The sequence below is a fragment of the Ambystoma mexicanum genome, chromosome 1p, assembly GCF_040938575.1.
Source record: "Ambystoma mexicanum isolate Mex_15411 chromosome 1p, UKY_AmexF1_1, whole genome shotgun sequence".
Taxonomy (NCBI): Eukaryota; Metazoa; Chordata; class Amphibia; order Caudata; family Ambystomatidae; genus Ambystoma; species Ambystoma mexicanum.
Genome location: NC_090921.1, coordinates 873,667,583 through 873,693,057, shown reverse-complemented (window position 1 = coordinate 873,693,057; position 25,475 = coordinate 873,667,583). Strand labels below are relative to the sequence as shown.

General features: G+C 46.6%; 1 protein-coding gene across 1 annotated transcript; it reads right to left on the bottom strand.

The window, feature by feature from the left end:
* Positions 1-896: 896 nt before the first annotated feature.
* Positions 897-25,144, bottom strand: LOC138582002 (uncharacterized). The gene is made up of 2 exons (XM_069652898.1): positions 25,034-25,144; positions 897-3,385 (listed from the first exon to the last, which is right to left on the bottom strand). Exon 2 carries the CDS (start codon positions 3,375-3,377, stop codon positions 912-914), a length of 2,466 nt encoding a protein of 821 aa, XP_069508999.1. The 5' UTR covers positions 3,378-3,385; positions 25,034-25,144; the 3' UTR covers positions 897-911.
* Positions 25,145-25,475: the final 331 nt, after the last annotated feature.

Below are 25,475 nucleotides of genomic sequence, written 5' to 3'. Positions count from 1 at the left end.
TCCTCGTGCGTTGCTGATCAGTGAATGCAGAAGTTTTATACTGTTCTGCCTTATTTTAACGTTATTCAGACACACATATATATATATATATATTTCATTTTCGTTACACATTTCTTTAATACAGTCGGTTCCAGTACCTTTTCATTACCTAACATTATGTTCACTACATTGTGTGCGTATTGTATGTACATTAGACGTTATACGAGGGATATCTAGGTTATGGCCTACAGAGATTGATGCTCGCCGCTTTGGGTGATTCAAAACATATATGAGTTCAAGTTTCTACATACTATTGAAAAACACTTTTACAAATAGAGGTTACACGTTTGGTCAACATCTTTCTCCGTGGTTATAGCAGCATTAGTCCAGACCTGGAGGGATATCATATAACGTTACATTTTTATGGTTCGTTCACATTTTAAACAGAGGTAGTTCATTAATACCAATACTTGAACTATTTTCTACCTTCTTCAGATAGTGATGCTTCAGCTTTTTTCCCCGTTGCCCCGGCCTTGCGGTCCGGGTCATACGGGGTGCAATATCACATTGTTACTAATATAATGTTGCCGTGTTGGCATCTCGGGTTTAGCTCATCTCCGACTTTCTCATGGGAACGCGCTCGCAGCGGATCTGCCAGGGCTGCTGAGGCGACAGAGATGCATGAAAGGCCCTCCAAAGGTGGGGGCCTCGTTACAGTGTGCTGAACTCACACCATGTTTGCTGTGCACGATGGCGTCTAGGCCTAACTTAAGTTTCGGTAAATGCAAAGACAGGGTGCGTGTGGGCAATGTCGTCGGCGGGTGAACCCCCCTCCACCTGGGCCCGGGTGGCATGAGGGTGCTCCCACCGAGCCATGGTCCTCACCTGGGGAGGGAGCTGTAGGTGAGGAGGGCCTCGTGGCCATTCCTCCCCTACATTTCCCCCCTTTCGTTACTTAAAGTAACGAATTTCTTTAGCTCTTCTAATCTTCTACATTCTTGTTCTTCTAACACTGCACCATCCCATGCAGGGGTTCCTTTTATAGGCATCCATGCTCTGCACACCCCCCTTAAGCTCTCACCTCTCCTAGCATACTCGTCTGGTGTACATGTCAAATATATACAGTCGCCGGTCTCTTCCAGATCTACCCAGACCTCCTCATACCATTCCAGTTCTACGTCTCGTGGTTCTTTAATCGTGGTGTGCCATAGCTTATCTACTATGTACTTGTCACGGCACATAGGCACTAACTGGTACCTGGGGGTGTTGTCTGTTCCTGTCTGCACATGTACTTCTTGTGTTGCTTTAATTGTACCACCGGAGTTGCCCATTGTCACCATCATCATTGCACCGTTAGGGACTGCATTAGCACAACATCGGAGGCCCACCTGGCACAGGCAGAACATCACAAGGATGATCACCACTATTGGTATCAGGAACTTCATTGTCACTCCAAGCCATGAGGGAACCCAAGAGAAGATATTGTCGAACCACGAGCTATCCTCAGCTCCACCTTCCATTTTCATCTTCTCGCCCAGGTTATGTACTGCTTCAATAACGTGGGACAGGGACCCATTTTCTGCGTCTTCGGAAGGTACGAACGTGCAGCATGCACTTCCTATTTTTCGGCAAACACCTCCATCGATTGCTGTTAACAGGTCTAGAACATACCTGTTTTGCATGGTCATTAATCGCAGAGCTCGTAGTTCCACCTTTATTATGTTAAACCCTTCTTCAGTGTCATTGGCCAACTGGATCAGTTCCCACCGTGTGATCTGGAGCCATTTTGCATTTGCTCTTGCTTGGACACTTGATACTAGTGAAGCAAAGAATGTTTCCACGGAGCTGAACAGGCGATACTTGTCTGGGATCTGTGCCAATAAATCAGATGATGCTTGTGATATGTAGTTCGAGGCTCGCTTGTTCCTTGAGAGCTCTTCTCCTTTCCCTCCGGAGGACAGGACATAAAGGTGCGCTTGTGTAGTTGGAGACGCTGCATTCTGGTTCAAGCCTTCGTTCATCGTGTTACTTCTGTCAATATGGCTTTCGGGAATCACCATTAGTGTTGAATGCAAAGTGGCCATTGAGCAGCTACCACTCCATGATTGGGGAAGGTGCAGGTACGCCTTGTTCCCGCATACCCAGTAGGTGTCCATTAGTGCTGCTGTTCCTTTTTTCATATCTGGGATGGTGAGAGTTTTGTTACAGTTCTTGTTCGTTCCTATTGCCATTTTTCCTTCTCCCTTGAAACATAGTTTGTTTTGTATTTCACTTTGTAGCTTAAAGGGTTTTTCCATCGCTGTTACCCATGTTAATTTAGGGATGTGTTCTTTCCATATTGGCAAGCACGTTCTTTCCATCCACCGCAACTTTTCCGGTTGAACACCCTTCAGTGCTTCTGCCTTGCACAGCACTTCTTCGTCTTTCCATTTGCTTTCGGAAAACAGTGTCCCTTGTATTGCAAAGAAAGGTTCTTTAAGGCAGATCACTCCAGACGCTTGCGAATAGCACGTTTTGTTGTTCTGTACCATTCTGAAAGAGACATCGTGTGCTTGGAAAGTGTTCTTTATTCTACACAGCGTGAGATGAAGGAGACATTGGGCATCCACAATGGGCAATTCTCGTGGCAACAATACTTTAGGTGTGCCTGATGCATGGGGGATAAGTGAGCAGACATAACAGCTCTCATTGGTTGTTTGTTTAGCTGTTGTGCTCATATCTGCATACCATTTATTTGCTTGGTGAGGGTGTCGTGGGTCTTCCATTTTGTCTAACCCTAGCCCATAATACTCATCATACCCTTTTCCACCAGTCTCTCTTCTCCGCCTACTTTTCTCCCTTCTTCTGTACCTTTTCGTTATAGGAGGTGAAGAACCAGGCCCCCCTTCCTCCCTCCCGCCCCCCTTTTCTAATTCTTCATATAGGGACTTGTGTTCTGTCATCATAATCACTTTTCCATCCTCATTAATAAACAAGAGATCGTTGTTTGAAATTGGGGCGGGAGGGATCGTGTGGTTGTTGTATGTTCCAGGTTGGGACATTGTGTCATTATCTACATTTTTGGTTCTCCATTGTGAGAGGACAGCAGTGGGTGGTGTAGTATAGTATCCCCACACAAAGTGTGATCCATCCCAGATCAAGAAATCACCTTCTTTGATACCTACAGTCGGAATTGTTTTCGTTCCAGGAGCAAGGGTGGTGTTGTTCCCCCCTCCCCCCTCGTTCATCTCGGTAGAGATGAACGCTATAATCCAGTGTAACACCAGACAAAACATTGAGATGAAGAACACGATAGCACACATTGATAAACCACATTCAAATGAATATGTTAATCTAGCCACTAACATTTCTCTAAATCTAACATATCTATTAGTTGCAGGCTGCCCATTCGATGCCATGATAAATCCTGTTTGAGACACAAAAGTTCATTAAATACAAACATGTAAACATTTCCACATTGTAACGTTTCGGTGATAAAATATAGGGTTGGGTGAGGAAGGGGGTTTGTTGACAGACAAGGTAGCTTTCAGTCAATATTATTCGTACCTTACTATATATATATATAAATAATAAAAAACATGACATTTTTAAAAACAACAATAATAAAAAACATCTTAAAGAGTACAGGAAGGGAAAAAAGAACCCCACGCAAAACTTTCAAAAATTGTAAAAAGAAAATTTACATATACATGTGCACATGTTTTAGTCCAGGACATTTGTTGCGCGCTAATTGTGTTCACTGTTCATCTCATGAAGCACACAAAATTCCAATCATTCATTCCGCACAACTTCATCGTCCGCTGTTGCCTGTGCCTCATCCTGCACCTCACTCTCCGCAGCGCTGTAAGCTTTACGTACATCTGTCAAATGCACCCAATATCGCAGGCCCTTAACCTTTACTGCTGTAGGCGTGCAAAACACTACCTCATAGGGGCCATGGAAGCGTGGTGCGTTCCACCTCCGCACAAAACTTCTAACATATATAAGGTCACCAGGCATTAGCTGTAGTGGTTTTTCAGGCAAACCGTTTGGTTCAGTCGCGTTCCCCTCCTCTCTTGTCGAGGGGGGGGCTAGTTGCTTTGAAATTACGCGCGCTGCCCGTGTCAATTTTCGCAGGTATTCTGTGAACTCCTCCCCCAATATAGCTGCGCTTCTGTGTGCATCAGAACGCTCACGGAGAGGCGAATGCGCTGTGTGCATTCTTCTTCCCGTGACGATCTCGTGCGGGGACAAATGGTGATCCTTACTTGGCTGGTTTCGTAGTTCAAACAAGGCCAAAGGCAGGCAGTACATCCAAGTCTTTTTAAGGGAAAAACAAAGTTTTGATAATCTGCTTTTTAACAGGCCGTTTATCTTTTCTACGACGCCATTACTTTGAGGATGATAAATCGAACATAATTTGTGCTTTATTCCCAATAATGTAGTCACTTCTTTAAAGAGTTCATTAACAAAATGCGTCCCGTTATCTGAGCGAATAACGTCGCAAATTCCCCAGCGCGGAAACACTTCCCGCACTAGGAACTTCGCGGCGCCCTTCGCGTCAGGGCGGGCACAAGGGCCTGCCTCCACCCACCTCGAAAATGGACATACAACCACAATCATGTATCGAGCCCCGTTACACCTTTCTCCCATGTCTACATAATCAATGTGGAGCTCTCTGAATGGGCCACTTGGTTTTGGTATCGTACCCCTTAGTGTACGCAATGTCATACCTGAGTTGTAAATTTGACATGTCGTGCATTCTAGAGCTAACCTTGTGACGTGTTCCTGGAGGCAAGGTGTAAACCAATCTTCTTGTATCTCTGCCATTATGTGTTTCTTTGTGTTGTGTGCAGGAAAGTGTAGTTGTTGAAATGCTATTTCTAACAGCGTGATTGGCATTACCACTTTTCCTGAACTCTCTTGTCGCCACAATAAATCAGTCGGTGATTTGCTGCATCCTCTCTTAGTCCACAGCAATTTTTCCTCTGCACTAGCTCCCTCTTGCAGCTCTATTATCTCCTGTGTGGACATCATGTTGTATCCTGTGGGGACTTCTTGGCTTGCTGTGTGGTGCAACATGTACTCTCCTATTTCACCTTTTTGTAGATATGAAGCTGCTTTGGCAGCGGCGTCTGCTGCCGCGTTCCCCAAAGATATAAAATCTGTATTTGCGGTATGAGCTTGACATTTTACGATGGCCACTGCCGTGGGGTCTTGCAGGGCCTCAATCAGTTCTTTCAATAATTCTGCATGCTGGACTGGCGTTCCGTCTGCTCGCCGAAACCCTCTCCGCCCCCACCGGGCCAACCCGCCGTGAACTGTTGTTGTCATGTATGCTGAGTCTGTATATATGGTCACTGCGCACCCCTTGGCGGCATGCAATGCTTCTATTAGCGCTATTAGTTCTGCTGCTTGCGCTGAATAGTGTGATGGGAGGCGGTGTTGTACTAGTATCTCATATTCATCTTCCTCTAATCGTACCACTGCCATACCCACATGCTTTTCTCCTGTCTCCATGTCTATTGATGCTGACCCGTCCACAAAATACACCTCACCCTCGGTCAGGGCATTTTCAAAAATCACTTGATCCTTACTTTCGTCACCTGTGTACGTGGCGCAGTTGTGGTTTTGCATGTCCTCTATGGTGCATGCCTCTGTGATGAATGTGGCTGGGTTCACTGTTTTACATCTTACTATATGGATGTTAGCGCTGGACAGTATTATCTCATATGCTGTGGCGCGTTGTGTTGTCAATGTGCTCTTTGTTCGCTCTAATATTGCAAAAAGTGAGTGTTCCACAAACAGTGTCACCGGGCAGCCCATTACTATCGTGGCACTTTTTTCAATTGCGAACGCGGCTGCAGCTAGGGATTGCTCGCAGGCGAAATGACCTTGCATTACTGCGTCTAGGGTGCCGCTGTAGTAAGCTAGTGGTTTGTGCCCTAAGGATGTTTTCTGTGTCAGTACTGCTGTCATCAATGTTCCTTTGCAGTGTGAAAATAAGAAGAATTCGCGCCCATAATCTGGGTTTGCTAGTACTGGAGCGCTTGATATCAGCTCTTTTAGTGAGTTAAATGCTGTGTTCATCACCTCTGTCCATTCTATGTGTTTGTGTTCTTGTTGTGCTTCTTTCAGTGCCTGTAGCAGGGGCCTTGTGTACGCCGCATAGTCCAATATCCATGCTCGGCAATAGTTACACATACCCAGAAATTTCTGCATCTCTTTTACTGTTTTGGGCTCCCCAATTGTTCTAATCGCCTGTGCCCTGTCTGGTATAATTCGCTTGCCATCCTTTGATATCAACTGACCCAAGTATAGGACCTCCGTCAGACAGTATTGTAACTTCCCCTTGTCCACCTTGTACCCCTTATTTGCCAATAATGTCAAGAGTGTTATTGAGTCCTGTCTGCATTCTTCCTCAGCCTGTGCACAAACCAATAAATCATCAACGTACTGAATCACTGTGCTTTCTACAGACAAATTCCCCAGATCTTCATGTAGTACCCTGTTAAATATGCTTGGGCTCTCGCAATATCCTTGTGGTAGTCTGCAGTGTTCGAACCTCCTTCCTCCCAATGTAAATGCTGTCAAGTACCTGCTCTCTTCTGCCAAGGGAATCGAAAAGAATGCATTTTTTAAGTCAATTACTGTGAAGTGTGATGCTATTTTTGGAATGTTGCACAGTATTGTCGCCGGGTTCGGGACTAAAGGGAACTCCTTCATTACCACATCGTTCAATGGGCGTAAATCTTGTATCATCCTCCATGAACCCCCCTTCGCTTTTTTGATTGGGTAAATGCATGTGTTGCATGGGGAGTTTGAGGGCACTATTATACCCTGTGCTAGCAGTGCTTCTATTGTCTCTCTGATCCCTTCTTCTGCTTCTCGCGACAGTGGATATTGTTTCACCCGGGGTAGTATTGCTCCTTGTTTTACTTTTATCACCACAGGCTGAACTTCATGTAGCAACCCTACATCGTGGGGGCCATTAGTCCATAAGTTAGCGGGTACTGAACTCATGTCTTCATCAAAAAATGTATGCGGTGCTCCTACTACCGCCATTAGTTCAACTTTAGTTTGTCTGGCTGTAACTACGATGTCGCAGGGCATTGCCAGTTCCATCACTACTTCACCATCTCCCTCAGTGTCAGAAAATAGCTCCTCGTCCGAGAGCTCTCTCAGGGGGATATTTGCATTTGTACACAATACTGTCCGCCACTCACACCCTTCCATGTCAATACCAATCACGCATATTCTGTTTGCTGATACATGTATTGCATGCAAATCCAATGATAGTACTTCCCCAAGAGCAGTGTCAGGGCTTGCTATGGGACGAAAAAGGAATTCTGCTGGTATTCTCCACTCCACCCTTTTTAGTTCTGGTACTATGAGAGCCAATGTTCTCATGCCTTCAACAAACATCTCCTCATTTCTTGGTACCCCTCTGATCTCTTTTATTATTGTGTGGCCGTGTATTACTGCTAATATACGGAGGGGGCATATGCCTGGCGTTGAACATACGATGCCGCTCCCTGTGAATGATATGGTCATGTTTAGTTTGCTCAAGAGATCTCTCCCCAGTAAGTTGATGGGAGAGTTTTCATAGTACAGTAAGGGTGCTTTCACTGTTTTACCCCCCACTGTCACATCCAATACCTCTGTGTAAGGAACTTCAATTACAGCCCCAGAGAACCCCTGCGTCTCTAACGTTCTATTAGATAACGGGAACCGGCCCTCTCTAATGCATGATTTCTCCGCTCCCGAATCCACCATGAATATGAATTGCTTGTCTCCTATCTGCGCTCCTATCAATGGTTCCTCTGATGCATTGTGGGTCGTAGACAGTACTGGACACGCAAGTGCTCTCTGTGGGCTGTCCTATGCGGGGTGTCTCATTGCCCCCCCTTGATCGAAAATATTCCCCGAAACTACTGACACTCCACTGTAAGGTGCGGGGGCTGGTGCCCCATTAGCTCCTGTGGCGAAAGTATTACCAGGCGTGTAGTGCACATTGTCATTATTCTGTGGGCTGGTTTGTGTTCGGTATTGATGTCCGTGTAGTTGTGCGTTACTCCTTTGTACTACATTGTCTGGTTGCTGGTATTGTCCCATGGGGAGGCCGTAGGGGCTTCCTGGATGGGGGTGTCCGTACTGTTCTATCTCTTGGAAACCGTTGTTTTGTCTGCTCCTACATTCCCTTGAGTAATGCCCCCATCTCCCACAATTCCAACAGCTCCCCTGTGGACCTCTGGGACCCTGCCACCCATTTCCTCCCATTCCTCCATACCCTTGTCCTCCTCTTCGCCCCCTGTACCCACCTCTTCCTCCTCTTGGGGCCCACTCTTGCCACGTTGGACCTCCGTTCTGCTCCTGCTCTGTCCACTGTCGTTGCCCTTGTCCTGCCCAATTCGCTGCTATTCTTCCTTGTATTGCTATTTGCCCCTCCTCTCCTTCCTCTCCCTCCCGTATGAGTGGGAGTCCCGCTACCGCGGCTGCGACCTTCACCAATTTTGATTGCACCAACTTCGCCTCGTCCGCCAACCTTTTCTGTGCTACTTCCCTCTCTCTTTCTTTGATCCGTTTACAATGGTGTACTATTATGCTTTGGATCTCCGGCCAGCCTTTTGCCTCAACACCTGCTATTTTATCTAGTGCCTTTTGCACTTCCTTTGGGAGCCCTCTTTTAATGATGAAGTAAAATAGAGACGTGGATTGGTGCCAGGGCGTACCCGTTTCCGCTCTCCACATCTCCTGCACCCGGAGAATGTAATCCATAGCGTCCTCCCCATCATTCATGGTACATTGCATTACTGACTGCAGATCAGGGGTATCTGGGAAGGTTTCCCGCAGTGCGTCCCACACCCTTGCTCGCACGGTGTTAAAAGAAGCCCCATCATGGCGATCACACTCCAAAGTTACAGCTGGAAAACCCGCTTTAGCCCACACTCTGTCTGCCTGATCCCCTACTGCGGACACTAGTAGGCTTTTCACATCGCCTACTGCCAGCGGTATACCCGCGGTATGTTTCTCAAATGCATATATCCACTTGCTTGCCCCTCCTGACAGCTGTGGTAGTAATTTCATTAAGTTAGCCTTGTCCATCTGAGCCCACGGTATATAGTTCGGCCTCCCACCTCCCCTGTGGAGTAATGGTAGTTGTAATTTCCCTTTTGCCGTTGCAGCTTCCTTTTCCTTAGTCACTGCTGACTCTAATGACGCCATCTTCCCCACCCTATTTCTTAGTCGTCCTATCCATTCATCCTCTATAGTCCCCAGTGAACATGCCCCATCTAGCTCCTCGCCTTCTCCTCCTACTGCCATGCTCAATCTATCACTCTCATCCCCCCCTCCTCTGACATCACATAACAAATCCTCTCTGATCCCTCTCTCTCGCGAGACATCACCAATGCTTCCTTCTGCTGTCCCTACTTCTATTATCCTGGTCGGTTCTTCCTCAATTCTGAACAGTATTTCCCCCTTTTTCCATCCTTCCTCAATTTGTCTACTTTCGCTCGACGCTCTAGACGTGCGTCCATATTGTGTGGGGGCGCACGCTGTGCGTTCACATATGTCTTTTATTCTTGAGAGCTCATCTCGTGCCACTGTAAGCCTCCACTCTAAGTCACTCGTTAACTTCTCTATGTCCACTCTCTGTGTGCCTCCCTGGGTGCGCTCTCTGGTGTTTTCGTATGGTGGGGGTGCAGTTGGTCTTTGTGGCGTGCTGGTTGAAGGGGGAGGCACATAAATCGGGTCGCTATATCCTGCTGCAGGGGCTGGTTTAGGTAATATTGGGTACAACATAACCACTTCCGCAGGCTGTTCTGTACTTAACTGTTCCTTTTCCTCTCGCGGGATCATTAGTGGATTGTCTGTGGTGGAGGGTAAATCAATATTTGGAGCTGGAGCTTTGGGTGGGGGTACTTCCTCAAACAATCTCCAAAGATCTAATATCTCCTTCCTGTTCTGCCATTGTTTTCCCTTATACTTAAGGCGAATACATGTACATACCATATCAAGAACGCTTTTGTCAAAAGACCCTCCTTCTGGCCAAATCTGGGGCAACCCCTCCCCTTTCAATTCTGTTAACCATTGATCATGATATTTATTTATGCGTTCAGCATATCCCGGCAAGCTCTTGCAAATGTGTGACAAGGGAGTTTCAGCCCCCATCCTTTAAATCGCTAGCGCTACCACGTTCGCTTTCGTTACCTTTTATTAGCTGTAAATATGCGTATGTATTCCTTTATGGCACAGACAAGAGCGGACCTCTTAAAATTATCACCCACCGTTATTCACTGCACAAATCTCTTCTCACTCACCATATCTCATCTCCTTCCCATTCCCAGGCACTCTTATGTGATCTCACTTGTAATTGATCAAGTACTGGTTATGGCCACACTCTCTGACACCACCTCGCGGCCACCCGTTCGTCTCTCACACTCGTACGGTGCGCGCACCCTTCACAATGCTTTCCACTCACACTCTTTGTCTTTCTCCTCCCTTTCCTCCCTAACCAGCTGTCCCTGTTTTCCTGCTAAGGTTACTGTGTTCACGTCTGTACGTGCCACTACTGAGTCCCCGCTTTTTAAGATGTTCTAACTTCTTTATACCCTTCTCATTTTCGCCCCCTACCCCGTGGAAATGGAAAAAGAAGAAATAGAGAGAGAGAGCACAATCACTAAAAAATATTCCCGGTGTCTCCTTTTGCTAGACACCAATAACTTATTTCTCACTTCTTCATATATTCCCAGTACTAGTCTAGATAGCACTATGCGGCGCCGCCTTCCACCCCCTCTCGGAGCTAGGTTTCCGTCACTTCTACCACGTCACTTATTTCTTACTCCTAATGGCCATATGCAAAAGAAAGAATAAAGAAAATTTCAAGACCCGTCTGTAGTAGACCCCCGATATTCTTCTCCTCTACCTGTCCCCGTTCTGTTATTCCCAATTCCCTTTCTTTTCCCCTTGACGATCACTCGCACTCGGTACTCACGTGCCCGTCTTGAACCGATACTCTCCGAAACTGGGTCCGTCCAGGCGGCGTCACCGGTAACTCAACGGTCAGCCCCTGGCTCCGGCGAGCGGCACTCAAAGGGGATTTTTTTCCAATCGGGATCCCGTACCCTTTCTCATTGAGTGCGCACTTCTTATTGTGCCGGTCGCCGTTGGCGGGCGGCCTCCCGGAGACGGCTCACCGTGCGTATCCCTTCTCGACCGGAGATTCTCGTGCCACAAGGGGGTCGTTTAAGAAGGAGTTAGGAAAAATAGTTTGGAGATATCACGTCGGGGTCACCACTGAAAGGAAGCGCCCCCAATTCAGCACGATCCTCCCCGCAATGAGAGACAATAAGGGACTCTCCCGTAGTGGGAATAAGACCAAGACAGAGTGCGGGTGAGCGTAAGTGGGAGTTTATCCAAGGATAAGGCATGCAAAGAACTCTGCAACCTACGAGAGCGCTCTGCCTGACAATAGCAAAGACAGGCGTATTTCTAATACAAAAAACGTCATCAACACCTAAACACTATAGGGGGCACAAGTCAATTGGGATTGGGTGGTGTCGACTAACTATAGGTGTTGCTGGCGCGGGGTTGGTCTTGGCGGGACGACGTCACTGGTCAGCCTCGTGGGTTGGGTTGGGCCTGGCAGGCCGGCTTATCATCCACAAACCAATGGAGCTACAGAACGTGTAAACCAAACCCTGGAGCAATACCTTCATTGTTTCGCCACAAAGGTTCAGGACGACTGGTCCCTCCTAATACCGGTGGCTGAGTTTGCGTACAACAATTCCGATCATTCGGCAATCAAGGCCAGCCACTTTTATTGCAGTCAAGGATCCCATCCATCAGTGTTACCCTCTGTTCTTCCACATCCCACACCTGTTCCTACCATTGACTCCTGGATGAAAACACTCATCAATGTACACAACGAAGCCAAGGAACACTTAGAGAAGGCCAGAATACAAACTAAACAAAATGCTGATTCTAAAAGAAGACCAGTGCCTTCATATGCAGTTGGCGATCAAGTCTGTTGTCCTCGAAGCTACTACCCCGACACTTACGGCCAAACAAACTGGCCCCCCGGTACTATGGTCCATTTCCCATCAAGGAAATCATAAATCCTGTCTCATACCTGCTCAAGCTACCCGACTCCTGGAAGAAGATTCACCCAGTTTTTCACACTTCTTTATTAAAACCCTACATCCGATCTTCCCGGAAATCTTGCACACCCCCTCCGGTGGTGGTGGACGACCAAGTGGAATATGAAGTGTCCCGAATATGCGATTCCAGGTATAAACGGGGTCAGCTTCAATACCTGGTTGAATGGAAAGGATATCCTCCAAGTGAAAGAACCTGGGAACCAGCTTCTAACCTGAATACCCCTCGATTGCTCAGAAGATACCATCAGAAGATACCATCTCATACACCCGGGCAAACCCGGTGAAACGAGTCTTCGGAGGAGGCATGCTGTCATGATCCACAGAACGCGCCCCTTTTGGACCTCATGGTCCTTGTCACAACAGGGCTTGCACTCCTTAATACTCCCAACATGGCCATCTAACGTGCAATATCTTCCTTGTCTTTACGTCAGACGTAGCGTAATTACAAATAGGCCACGTCTCAATGCTACTGCAAGCAGCGACTAGACGTGTGCTCCGTTGCTCGGTACACTGTTATCCTTGTTCCTGGACCTCCTAATTCCATTCCCATTACCCTCTTCCTTGTTTCCCGGACTCGTGTGCTGTGTGCTCACTATCTTCGCTCCTGGATCCCGGAGTGTCTGAATCCTGGAGCTCTGAATGCACGCTGGAGCCAGAAGAGGCTCGCGTGGGCTTATACAAGACCAGGTCTGTGCGTAAGAAGACACCGCCCAAGAAATCCTGCAAGGATCGCTCCCAGGTGAGAAAGGGGGGGGGATTCCGTGACAGTTGGATCCTCTGTCAGAGACAACCTCCTTAGGGAATCCAACACGGGTGAAAATGCCCAGGAGAGCCCTGGCAACCACCTTGGGAGTAACAGTCCGAAGGGGTATAGCTTCAGGGTACCTGGTGGCATGATCAACCAAGACCAGGATGAACCGGTGTCCACCTGAAGTGGGAGGGTCAAGTGGACCGACAATGTCGATGCCCTCCCTCTCAACAGTGTGCCAACCACTGGCAATGGCTGCAGTTGGGCAATGACACCGCCTCCAGTCTTGCCAGACTATTGACAAGTTGGGCAGGTCCTGCAGTGGGACTCCACTTCCACTCCCATCTGAGGCCAGTAGAAATGGGCAGAGAGCCTCTGCTTAGTCTTCTTGGTTCCAAGATGACCAGCTAAGGGCACCTCATGTGCCAACTGCAGCAGGAAGGGCCTGTAAACCTGGGATACCACAAACCTCTTGAGGGCACCAGGTTCAGGATTAGTGGGCTCACTAACAAGGAGCTCACCCTCCAAATAGATTCGGAATGTCCTAGGCACTTCTCCTTGTGCCTGGGACAGGGCCTGTTTCCTCAGACCCTTGAGAGAGTGGAACTCTCTCTGTCCCTTACAGAAGTCCGCCCGAGAGGGTCCCCCTTCAGCTAACAAGCATTGAAGGTCGGGATGAACCTCCGGGTTGAGAACCTCTCCCACAGGAGAGTCTTCTGGCTCTTCTCCCACAGGTGTTGAGACGGGGTTTACCACTTGATCCAGCCCGTCCGGAGCATGGATCCCAATGGATACTGTCGGAACAGCAGGAAGAGCAGGGGCTCCCTCCACAGAGATGGCCTTCTTACTCTTCCGTTTCCTTCGTGCCTTGGGTTTCACCATCGGCAAGGATACTGGGCTCGCAGCTGGACCCTGTGTGACCTGCGATCGGGTGGCCGCCACTGCAGCCATGGTAGACCATCTGTAATCATCCCCAGCTCGACCAAATCGTTTCCCAACAAAATGTTCGCAGGCACGTTGTCCTGAACCAGGACCGGAAGCTTTGCTGTCTTGTCTCCAATCGTAATGTTGACTAAGGCTACAGGCGATAATTTGGGAGGCCCACCAGCTAACCTGGTGGTTCTCAGAGGAGCACCTACATAGTCCTCTGGCTTGAGCAGGGTCCTGTCCACCACTGTCATGCTTGCCCCAGTGTCTCCCAGACCAGTAGAAGGCTGGCCATTCAAGAGGACACTTCTCAAAAACCTACGAGTGTTCTGTGGGATAGTCACCAGTACTTCTGCGTACTGGTCCCAGGCCCCAAGGGACACTAAGGAAATCTCTACGGGAGAACCGAAGGTGATCTCAGTAGAGGAGGGGGGGGGGGACAGTGGCCTCCACCTCAGGTACGGAGTAGGGGTAGGTCAGGCTGACAGCCTGGACTCCAAGTGCCTTACCCTTACACTTGGGGTCACCCCTTCGGTGGTTCAGAGCCCCACAATCCCAACAAGTGCCAGGAGTGTGGGGTACGGTACTGGAACCACTGGGACCCCCCTTTGCAGTAGGCGGACCACTACTCTTACTCCCACTCACAACAGACTTATCCCCATTAGGTTTTTGGGTCTTCGGAGAGGAGATTTTTGGTTTACATGACTGACTTATTTTGGGACTCCTCAGCTTTCTGAGAGGCCCCCTTTTCTTTGTCCTTGTCCTTCCCACTGGAGTCCGTAGGGGACACCCGGTGGGAGACCCACTTGTCAGCCAACCTAGCTAGCTTAAAGGGGTCCAAAATGTTCTGGTCAGCAACATACTGACGCAGCTCTGGTGAACAGGCTTCGGAAAAATGCTCAAAAAAAAAAAAAAAAAAAATGCTCAAAAAAAGAGGTGGAACAATTCAACAAACGTTTTAACTTTGTAACCATCAATCCACCTCATCATGTTCATGTGCGCAGCACTCACCCAGTCAATCCAAGACACATCCTCTCGTTTCTTAAATTCCCTGAACCGTTTTAGGTATTGGGTAGGTGTCTTGCCAAACCTGGCAATTAAAGCAGACTTCATGCACTCATACTGACCCCTTTCTTCCACACTCAGTTTCAGAATACAGTCATATCCAGTTTGAAGCACTCTGCTTAACAAACACTTACCCCAATCTCTCTTATCAACATCATGAATTGCACAAGCCATTTCAAACACTTCAATCCATTGGAGGATATCAGAACCCTCCGCATACACACCAACCAAATCTTTCATAAACTTGGTTGCTGGGGACCTGACACTCTCAACTGGTTTAGCTGAAGTCTCCACTCAAGCTTTCTCCAACTGGATTCGCTGACTTTCAGTGTCCTTGTCTTTGAGTTCAAGATCCCTGTTCTTGAGTTGCACTTGCTGCGCCAACTCCTCTTTCTTAAGCTCAGCATCTATTTCCAACTTGCGATATTCAAAAGGCAAGTTCATCCTTAATAACACAAGCTCCAAGGAAGTGCTGGGGTTCAGAACAGAGGCAGCAGGAATGGTGGCATACCCAGAATCAGATTCAACGACAACCCTCGGGGAAGACTCCTCATTGTGAAACTCTTGAAGGGGGGGTGCAACCAATCAGTCTAGTAGTCCACCAGGGCAGCTATCAGCTCAGCCCTAGACTTATCCACAAAGTCTAACTCCCTAGCTTCACAAGCACTCTGGTGAGCCTCTAAGCTCATCCGAGTCAATTTACCATTCGCAATAGATTCCATTGCTTGTAATGCAGTTATCTTGTAAACAACTAAACCTCAATTTAATAAAGTGCAGATATCCTTCGTAAGTGGCACGGTTATACACTGATTCTTAAACCTTAAGCATCCCACCGCTGCCACCAGTGTAAAGACTGGAGGGAGGTGTCTGTACTTCTGCTCTCTATATGGTAGAGGAGAGGCACAGAGGACCCCAGCCAAGATTCTCTATTATTGGTAACATAGTCGAGCAATCAAGGCCTAGCTTCTCAGGAACTGTGGTCCAGCAAGGGCATCGAGTCGTCGGCGTCTCTGTGGTCTTTGGGTGGCGGGAAACCCACCGGCGGATGCTCCTCGGCACGTCGATGGTCAGGCCTTCTCCAGCAGGATACAGTGGTGACGATGCGGACAAGACCGTCCTTGAATCAAGAGTTCTTAGGCAAACGGGAGCACGGTGGCTCCGGTCGGCGACGGCGGTGGTCGACAGTGCCGGACAACAGTCCGGGCGTTTCTCTTTGGGATTCCACAGCAGTCCCCGTCTCGGGTCGGCAGCCTGTCGAAGGTCTGTCTACAGGGAGCTTTGGCAAAGATCTGCTGGTGCACAATGGTCCCTCGTAGCATGGGAAGAGGGCGCCTTACCAGTTCCTCTCTGGGTCAGTTCTTGGAGAGACAGCAACTTTCAGATTGTGAAGGAGAGCAACAGCAATTCTTCTCTTCCAGCAGGACTTCAAGGTTAAGCTTCAGTTTCACTCCAGTTACTCTTCAGCTTCTGAACATGAATTCCAGCAGTGAGAGGCCCCCCAGATATACTTGTTGGTCTCCCATTCATTCTGTTGGGTCACACTCAGGCAACCAATCGGTCAGAAGGGCATTCATGCAGGCAGGCAGACAATCAGGTGCCTAGTAGGGGTGTCACGGTATGGATTTTTGGACAGTATGATCACCTTCCTGCCAAGTAACGGTATACCACGGTTATCGCGGTATAGTGAGCATATTAAAGTAACCTTAAATAATACTTTGACACAATGTTTACTTTTCTTAACAGACTTACACTACAAACAAGAAGTCGTCTTTGTATATAAATGTGTTTAAGTAGAAGTGACAAAAGTGGGCACTTTGGTGTTCCCAATTAACAGTCCTAAAAGACAAACTCCCTTCTTCATTTACTGAGAACACCTTGGCCGCACTGAGTGCATAGCGAACACTGACTACATATCACCAGGGAAACGAAGCTCTGTGCCCACGCTGGACAAATGTCTGGGCGAGGGTATAGGTAGGCCGGCCGGAACTTCATCCCATTCTATTGAAGTAGACCCCCCGCACCCAAGTCTTTGGGGGCCTCTTTAATCTTTAAAAGAAAGTTTATAGCATTGTTTAAGTGGTCATTTAGAGTTTCAGCTCCACAACTAGGCTACTTTTCTTTGTTCGGAAATGCAGAGGACAGGTAACTTCCCTTGATAATCTACACACCACAAAATAAGGCGCAGGTTGAGGCTGTGTCACTTCAAATGTATATTTGGTGGCCAAATATAAATTGCTCCAAAAGGTGATCAATAATCACAGACCATTTTTACCCTGCTTTCAGCTAGTGGGTGTTGTGGGGCAGTGATACATTTTGGGATTATTATTCAAATTCATTGATAAAACCAGGGACTTCAACCATTGTAGTATGCATTAGAAAACACATTCTCCATTATAATCTAAAATGTAATTTATATAATCCATAATAATTTACATATCACACATACCTCATGAACTAGTTCCTTCTCATGCCTTACAATGTATTGATTTTGTGATCAGGTATGTGCTTCAAAAGGTACAAAAGGCACCACCTGAAACTGTGTGTACCCAAAAAACATATTGTTAACATAGGCAGGCTGTTTTTTCCAGATGTAGGAATGGGGCTCCCCAAATAACATTTTGAAATGGGCAATCGTGCATCTTCAAACAGATCTGCAGGTACCCAAATCAAAACATCTGTGAAATGGATAATTCCTGGTAATTACTCTGTCTTCTCAAAAGTGGGGCCCAGAGAAAGTGTAAATGCGTACAAACATTTAAAATCTTTGGTGCATGCTCCGTCACCCCCTCAGCCCCTGTGAAAACTGGGACATACTTTATTTACTAAAATGGTTCTGGAGGGACCTCGTGCAATCGCTTACTTCTCTTTTACAATGGTCTGCATCCCACAAAAGTAGGCTGTAGGCTTAGCAGCACTTCAGAAATTTCAGAGAAATGCAGACGGTTGCCATTAAAAGGAACACAACATAGTCCATGAACGTTTATAAAGAAGCTCTTTTCAGTAAGGTTTAATTTATAATGCGCCAATACAGCAAATGGTGTTCCATTGGACTTTTCTGATGGGTGTAAGTAAACTGATAGCATGTAGGTCTCAGCTCCCTGCCCCCCACATACCTTCAAGCATATCTAGTCCACTCAAATGTAGACAAGAATGATAGTTTGGCGACAGAGGCAAATAACTATCCTTAGGTTTGTCACCCATAGGCCCATTATTCGAACCCCAGGGTCTCCAACCCGTCGATCGGGAGCCACTGGTAGCTCGCCTCGTGATTCCCAGTAGCTCTCTAAGCTGTGCTGCCTTTGCTGGCCCCTAAGCTAAGTCAGGGGAGAAGGGACTGCTTGACTCCAGCTCGGGGTTGAGCCATTGTTGCTGCCACTTTGCAAGGCAATAATTATGTGTGCCTTATGTATTTCCAAGTCTCTGAAGAGAGAAGTACATTAATTTGGGCATTTAACTGATTGTTATTTTGTGCCCTGGTTTTTGTGAATCCCTTTGGAAGCAGAGTACATATCAGTGGCATACACTGAACAGCTCAGAGTGCAGATTCTACTATGGCAAATCTTGCAGAAACTCCTGTTTACTCTGCAAACATTGAGTAATCAAAAGGGTTTTCAGGTGAGGATATACAGGCAATGTTTTAATTATTTTTATACTGACCGCAGCCTAACATTACGGACTCAGCAGCACAAGAGAACATCCACAGGTAAAACCTGTGAATGTTTAAGAGCATTTAAATTTATGGGATGGGATCACAACGCAGTGCTGGCAGTGCATTTTATTTTTGCATCTAGAGAAGAAAGTAACCAGTGTAAAAAAATATTACGTTATTTGCTTCTTGTATTTTTTGATTGACTATACTAAGCTAAAGAGTTGTTGGTATGACCGTCCTCAAGTATATAGGGAAGTGTGAGATCAATCAACTACTTTATGTGCCCAAGATCAGACATTCATCATGTTTGAAAGCCCCATTAATAGCTTTCGCCTGTAGCTTAGAGGTCTGTCCCCTCTAGCCTACATCTGCAGGAGTCTGTCCTGATCCATTCTGGTTTCACCATCACCTTCTTGTGGCCAATGCTGGATTTTACTTTTATGGACTTCATTGATTGACAGTGCGTCACCCTTTCTCAACTCTCATGCTGGACTTCCTTTGCATCTTGTACTCATGGTGGTCCCGAATCATCCTTTTCCCATCTTCATCTTGTATCCTGGCTTACAACATTATGTGTTACTACGGACTTCTGCAATTGTATTCGCTCTCCCCCCTTGCTTCTCCACTCTTTGACTGCTTACTCTCTGTTCTCTCCTCTCCCTTTCTCATCTCCTCCCCTTCTCCCCTCCTCCCCTCAATTTCTTCTATGCACTTACTCTATCAGAATTGTCCCTGGACCTAGAATGATAGCAACATCATCCGTCTCCTCCTCCCTCTCCTTAATGTCCTCCCCCCCAACCCCCCAAGCACTATCTGAAATGTCGTCAGGCCAAGTATGATAGTTAATGTCACATACTTACTGATCATGGCCTGTAAGAATGTCCTTGTATTTTCCCTTGTTCCCTCCCTTGCCTTGAAGTGCTTTGAAACACATTGTGTATAGGCGCTATATAAATAAACTATCATATCATATCATTTATGCAATAGCAGCATATGTTTTTCAAAAGCATTTCAATAAGAAATTTACAAAGATTGTTTAACCAAGAAGAGCTGTGTTGGGGGAAATGCTTGAATGAGGGACTAAAAGCTGAGTAAGAGCATGTATTTGTTTTGCATTGGCAAATATATGCCAAAAAGCTCCATGTTAATTTGAGAGCTACTCATCGATTCATGTTTTTTCTTTGAATTATGGAGCTTGTCGCCCAGTATTTATAATTGAAAAAGCAAATTTCCCAGAATGTAAAAAAGGACTTAATGAGCATCTCCCAAATTACATCGGCTTGTCAGGCTGCATTCTGATGTTGTCTACTAATGACAAGCATTGACAAAGCCAACACTTTTGGCTTTTGTGTAGACATGATCTCTGTATTATTCAGGCATTGCCATAATATTCCTACCTGGCCATAAAAAGGCAACAGCTGAAAATGATGTTAGTACCTGGGCATATATAACGGAAGTGCCTTATAAGTGCTTATTTAATGCCTATACAAGAGAAACAACCTTTGGGTTTTTGAATGTTTGTTGGAACAGGAATTAAGTGCAAGGGACAGCTGCAAGGACACACATACTGCTAACACATCAAGTGGCTGATGGTACACTTGGTTAAGACAGTTTTAATACATGAAGGGCTGGTTTATAGCTGTAATGATGCCATTGCTTTTCAGAATGATGATCAGAAAGCACATAACTAGACTTTGCGATCCCAGGGGCACAGGCTTTGGGAAGGGAGGGGAAGATAGTCAGTGGGAATGGCTAGCGGGACTACCATGGCCATGGTTTTCTTAATATTCAAGCAATACCCACAGAATGTGTGTTCCTCCTTGCATCCCATCTCTCTCCTGTCTGCACTTCCCGTGACAATAGTTTTGGATTATAGGCAGCACTTTTAGTGTCACCTAATAGCCAAAACTAAAAATGACCCATTTATTCAGCAGGTCCATAATCCACCATTTCAGCTCTACAGCGCTTTGCCACAATACATTTTAACATACTGCAAAAGGATTGCAGAACAAAATATATGCATGTAACATTCAACTTCTCAAGTACCTACTGTATCCTTATAATGTGCAGAGGTAGTTGCAAGCTTGCAGTTTATGTATTTTTAAATTAATTGCAGTATTGAAATGCCACAGTGAATGCATACATTTTTATTCCGGAGTAAAAATAAAATTCCAATAAAACCAATCTCTTTACAAATCCCCATGCTCATCACAGCTCTCATAGTCTTGCACATTGTCTCTGAACTAAAAGTAGCCCCTGTTCTAAACTATATACAGCACTTTACTCTGCAATGTTCACATTCCAAACCTTGGCAACAGTGGCTAGACTGACTATACGGCATTTGCCCATACAAAGCAGCCTGCTACCGGACCACCACTCGAGAACTTTTGCACTGAAATGCTTTTGGAAAGTTTGCTGCAGGACAGGAGCTAATGTGTTGTTTTATGGCTTGTTCAAGGGCCTGGACCAAATTGAAACCTTTATGATCCTGCTGGCAGGGTGGTTGCTTTGCAACGGGCCTGGCTCGTCTGTCTCTTTCACTGAAAGAAAAACAAAATGGGAAAAGAAATAAAGCTTTCTTGACACATACCGGCTCTGAACATGACGATTTAGGATGTCCTGAGCCCCACTCCTGGGACAACAACCCTTTCCGCATTGCACATGGGAGGCTTTTTTTTCACGCAGAATGTGTTTATTTTTGTATGGAAGATAACAGCACATTACTAGAGGGCCCAAGCCATGCAGCTTTCACTGGAGCTTTCAATGCATGTTTCACTGGAGCCTCGTGACTTCAGCTTTGCGAGTTTGACACCAGCTTATCTGCCCTGCTCAGTGGGGGTGCTAGCTTACTGGAAGATGCCAGGCAGCTGCAGGCAATGTAAACAAAATAATAAAGTGGTCAGAACTTCCACTGTCTGCGTGTACAGATCTGCTTTGCCGCCTTGCCTCTGTCTCCCACGTGTTAAAATGAGCGAACTGAAACCACTTTAAACAAACAAAACTGTGCTTTGATGCTGAACACACTGTAAACAGGTATGGACAAGGTCAAGGTTATTGTGATTAAATGAGGAGATGCATGGTAATTATACCGGTATACCGTTACACCCCTAGTGCCTAGTGCATTCAGGCAAATCACTTCTCTCCAGACACTCACAACAAGTTATGTGTATTGGGACAAGTACCCAGCCATTCAACACTCCACACTGCATTCATACCAGTTTCGGGCAGGGCTGTCTCAGTCATTGTGTCAACCACCAGATACTAGACACCCACAACACAGAATGCTTATTCGTCACACACTCCATTCACCCAGGTCCCACTCACAGGGTGTACCCACAACATACAGTCACTGGGAAGGCTCCAGCCAGTCTGGCCTGGACTTCACAACAACACCATATATGGAACTTCCACCCAACAGCCGGTCAGGGCGAAGGGACAGAGTCAGGGCTTCCCAGGACTTTGGGAAAACAAGCTAATAGGCAATAGAAAGCAAGAGGCCATGGGGGCCATCTTGTTTCCTATCACGAATCAACTGATTCCAATGGCAGGGCCTGGGTATCCCAAAATGGAGGATACTCAGAGCACCTGTCAAATTCAGCATGGAGCTGCCACCAGCCCATACCCTGCTCTGTGGGCCACACAGAGGTGCCCAAAAACATACATTGGGGCACAGGGTTGTACCCCCACGCATGGGTGCCATAAGGGTATCCCAAGGGTCTGTACACCAAACCAAAAGAGAGAGCTGCACCGCCAGGAGTCCTACATGAACTCCTGCGTGGAAAACACGACAGAACACATGATAAAAAGCAGTAAAGGACAAGGATACAGAGGCCCTGTCCCTCTGATGCAATTCCAGCATCACAGTGACGAATACGCATTGATATGATATGATATGGCATTAATAACGCGCCTATAGACAAGTGTTTCTATGTTGTGGGTGTCTAGTATCGGGTGGTTGACACAATGACTGAGACAGCCCTGCCCGAAACCAGTATGAATGCAGTGTGTAGTGTTGAGTGGCTTGGTACTTGTCCCAATACACATAACTTGTTGAGTGTCTGGAGAGAAGTGAATGGCCTGAATGCACCGTGTGCCTGATTGGCTGCCTGCCTGCATGAATGCCCTTAGTGGTGATTGGATGCTTGAGTATGACCTGACCCAGCGGAATGAATGGGAGATCAAGAGTATATCTGGGGACCTCTCACTGCTAGGAATCATGTTCAGAAGCTGAAGTTCACTACGAGTAACTGAAGCTTGACCTTGAAGCCCTGCTGGACGAGAAGAATTGCTGTTGCTCTCCTTTACAATCTGAAATCTGCTGTGTCTCCAAGGACTGACCCAGAGAGGACCTGGTAAGGCGCCCTCTTCCCGAGCTACGAGGGACCATCCCTCCCTGGTAGACAGAGCTTCAACAGGCTGCCGACCCGAGGCGGGGACAGCTCCGGAATCCCAAGGAGAAGCGTCTAGACTGTTGTCGGCCACTGTCGACGACTGCCATCGCCGACCGGAGCCGCCGTGCTCCTGTTTGCCTAAGAACTTCATTTGATCCAAGGACTCTCTCGTCCGCATTGTCGCCGCTGTATCCTGCTGGAGAAGGCCTGACCGTCGACGTGCCGAGGAGCATCCGCCGGTGGCTTTCCCGCCACCCAAGGACCACAGAGACGCCGCCGACTCGACGCCCTTGATGGGCCACAGTTCTTCAACCTCTTTGCGGTCCGGAACTATTGAAAACCCCGGTGCCCTCTTCCTCGCAGGACGTTTATGCTTCCCCGTCAACTAGCACCGCTAGGAACAAAGCTGCCACTTCACTGTCGTAGCTCACCTTGTTCTCCGTCGGATGTTCGACGACCCGTGACTCCTGCCTTAAAGGGAGGGCACTCAAGAAGGGCCGTCGATTCCTCGCCGAGGAACGCTACAAAGCCAGGTACTTGGGTTGCAGAACTATTGGGAAGTCTATTGTGAACAATATATGGACAGGGCTTGTATCTTTATTCTACAGGTTGCCCAGGTGGGGGATCTCCACACAGAGCTGTGTTTAACGGTAGCGACCAGTATTCTGCCAATTGTTCAACCTTCTTGCTTTCCTTCCTCTCTCTACTGCTGGTTTCCTCTTTATTGATCTGTGTGACATTTTGACAGTATAGTTGATGCACTTTAATGAGATCTGATAATATTTGTGGTACCACTGTAGAACTGTATATATTTACCATTATTGATTTTCTGAGCACAAAGTGAGTTATTGTGATAGTGAACATAACCTTGAATATTAATTATATAAAAACTGTGTTGTCAACCAATACAGTGTGTGGACATTCCTTTGTGGGGACTTGGGGACTACACTGTACTTAAGAACCAGCCCACATCACCTCCTGAGCAGCTAGGCCTTGATTGCTCGACCACGTACCAATAATAGAGAATCTTGGATGGGGTCCTCTGGGCCTCTCCTCTACCATATAGAGAACAGAAGTACAGACGCCCCCTCCAGTCTTTACATTACTCAGGACAACTTCTAGTGGTATCACTTGCAATGGTGTCTCTAAGTATCAAAGACTGATGATGCCTCTTGCAATACTCTTTTCTGTAAAGTAATTTCAGATGGTGTCAATACATATTCAAATTTGAACGTTTGTATGTCTTTTACCCAACAGTGCTTGGACAGAACTCCAACAGGTAAGTGACCTGTGTGCATAATGGCTCTACAGCTTTGTTATATTGTTGTGCATGTGATAAAATGGCATCTGTCACTAATGTTAGAAAACATTTTGATGGGGGGAAAGATGGGTGTGAATGGCACACTTACCATGTGCACTGCAGGCTGCTTCTGAGGCGCTACCACGTCTAAAGGTGCCTGCAAAACTAGTTTGTCAAGTTCGCATAAATGGCAAAACTCCCAATTTAAGAGATAAGTGGGAAACTATGATTTTACTGTAAAAAATGTTGCTATTTTTTTATTTCTCCCACCTAAAATATCCCTAGCCCCAATGCAGTTCAATGGGGAATTTCTTTCTCCCGCTTCCTGTGCCAAAATCTCCCTCCTAGGCGGGACAAAACATTGGCATGTATGAGTTTAGTACACTTGTGTTCCAGTATATTTACATACATGTCAACACTCTCAATTTAGGCTGGAGGCTCCCAATTTTTTGTTAAAACATGTAGCTCTTTTTTACTTTCTCCCTCCTAAAATAATTCTAATTCCCATACAATCCAATGGAAAATTCCATTGCACTGCTTTCTTTGACGAAATCTCCCTCCTAGGTACTCCAAAATGTTGGCACATATGATTTATATATATTCGGTTCCCCTTTCATTTTAAACAATGACATCTGGATTAGTATGTGCATTTTGGGGGTCATATAAGTAACATTACCTCCACGGTCCTCCTCTGACGTCCACACCGGGACGAGAAAGAGTGAGACTAGGAGTAATGAAGATTACCACTAAAGTAATCCTACCATTTCAGATTTCCCAATACCCCAAACCATATACTTTGGCGTATGTCTACCGCCTTTGAAACCCTTCTCTCACCCGCAAAGCTCCTTACACGTCCATTCAATTCAGTGGGCTCTCACCAGCAGAAAACGAAATAGACAGTTTGCACCCGCACAGGAGACTTAAGAGGTTGAGAGGTATGCGTTTGTACCTTCTTGCAGGACAACTGCCACACATTTCAGTTTGGGTGTTGGCACTTGCGATTATTTAGGAGGTCGATTAGCCTAAAGAAATGCACATATTCTTCCAAAATGGCCACCAACTATGCTTCCTCAGAGTTAATTTCGCGTACTAGTTGTTGTTCTTAATAGTGCTAAAAACAACCTTTGAAAAGCGGGCTCTCGATAAGCTGTACATTGCTTTATGGTCTTCTCTATATTAGAAAAGCCCTTAAATACAATTTAATCTCACCACAATATAATTGCAAGAAAAATCACTTACGAAAGAAAAACAAAAATCGATGCCTGTCGTCTCATAA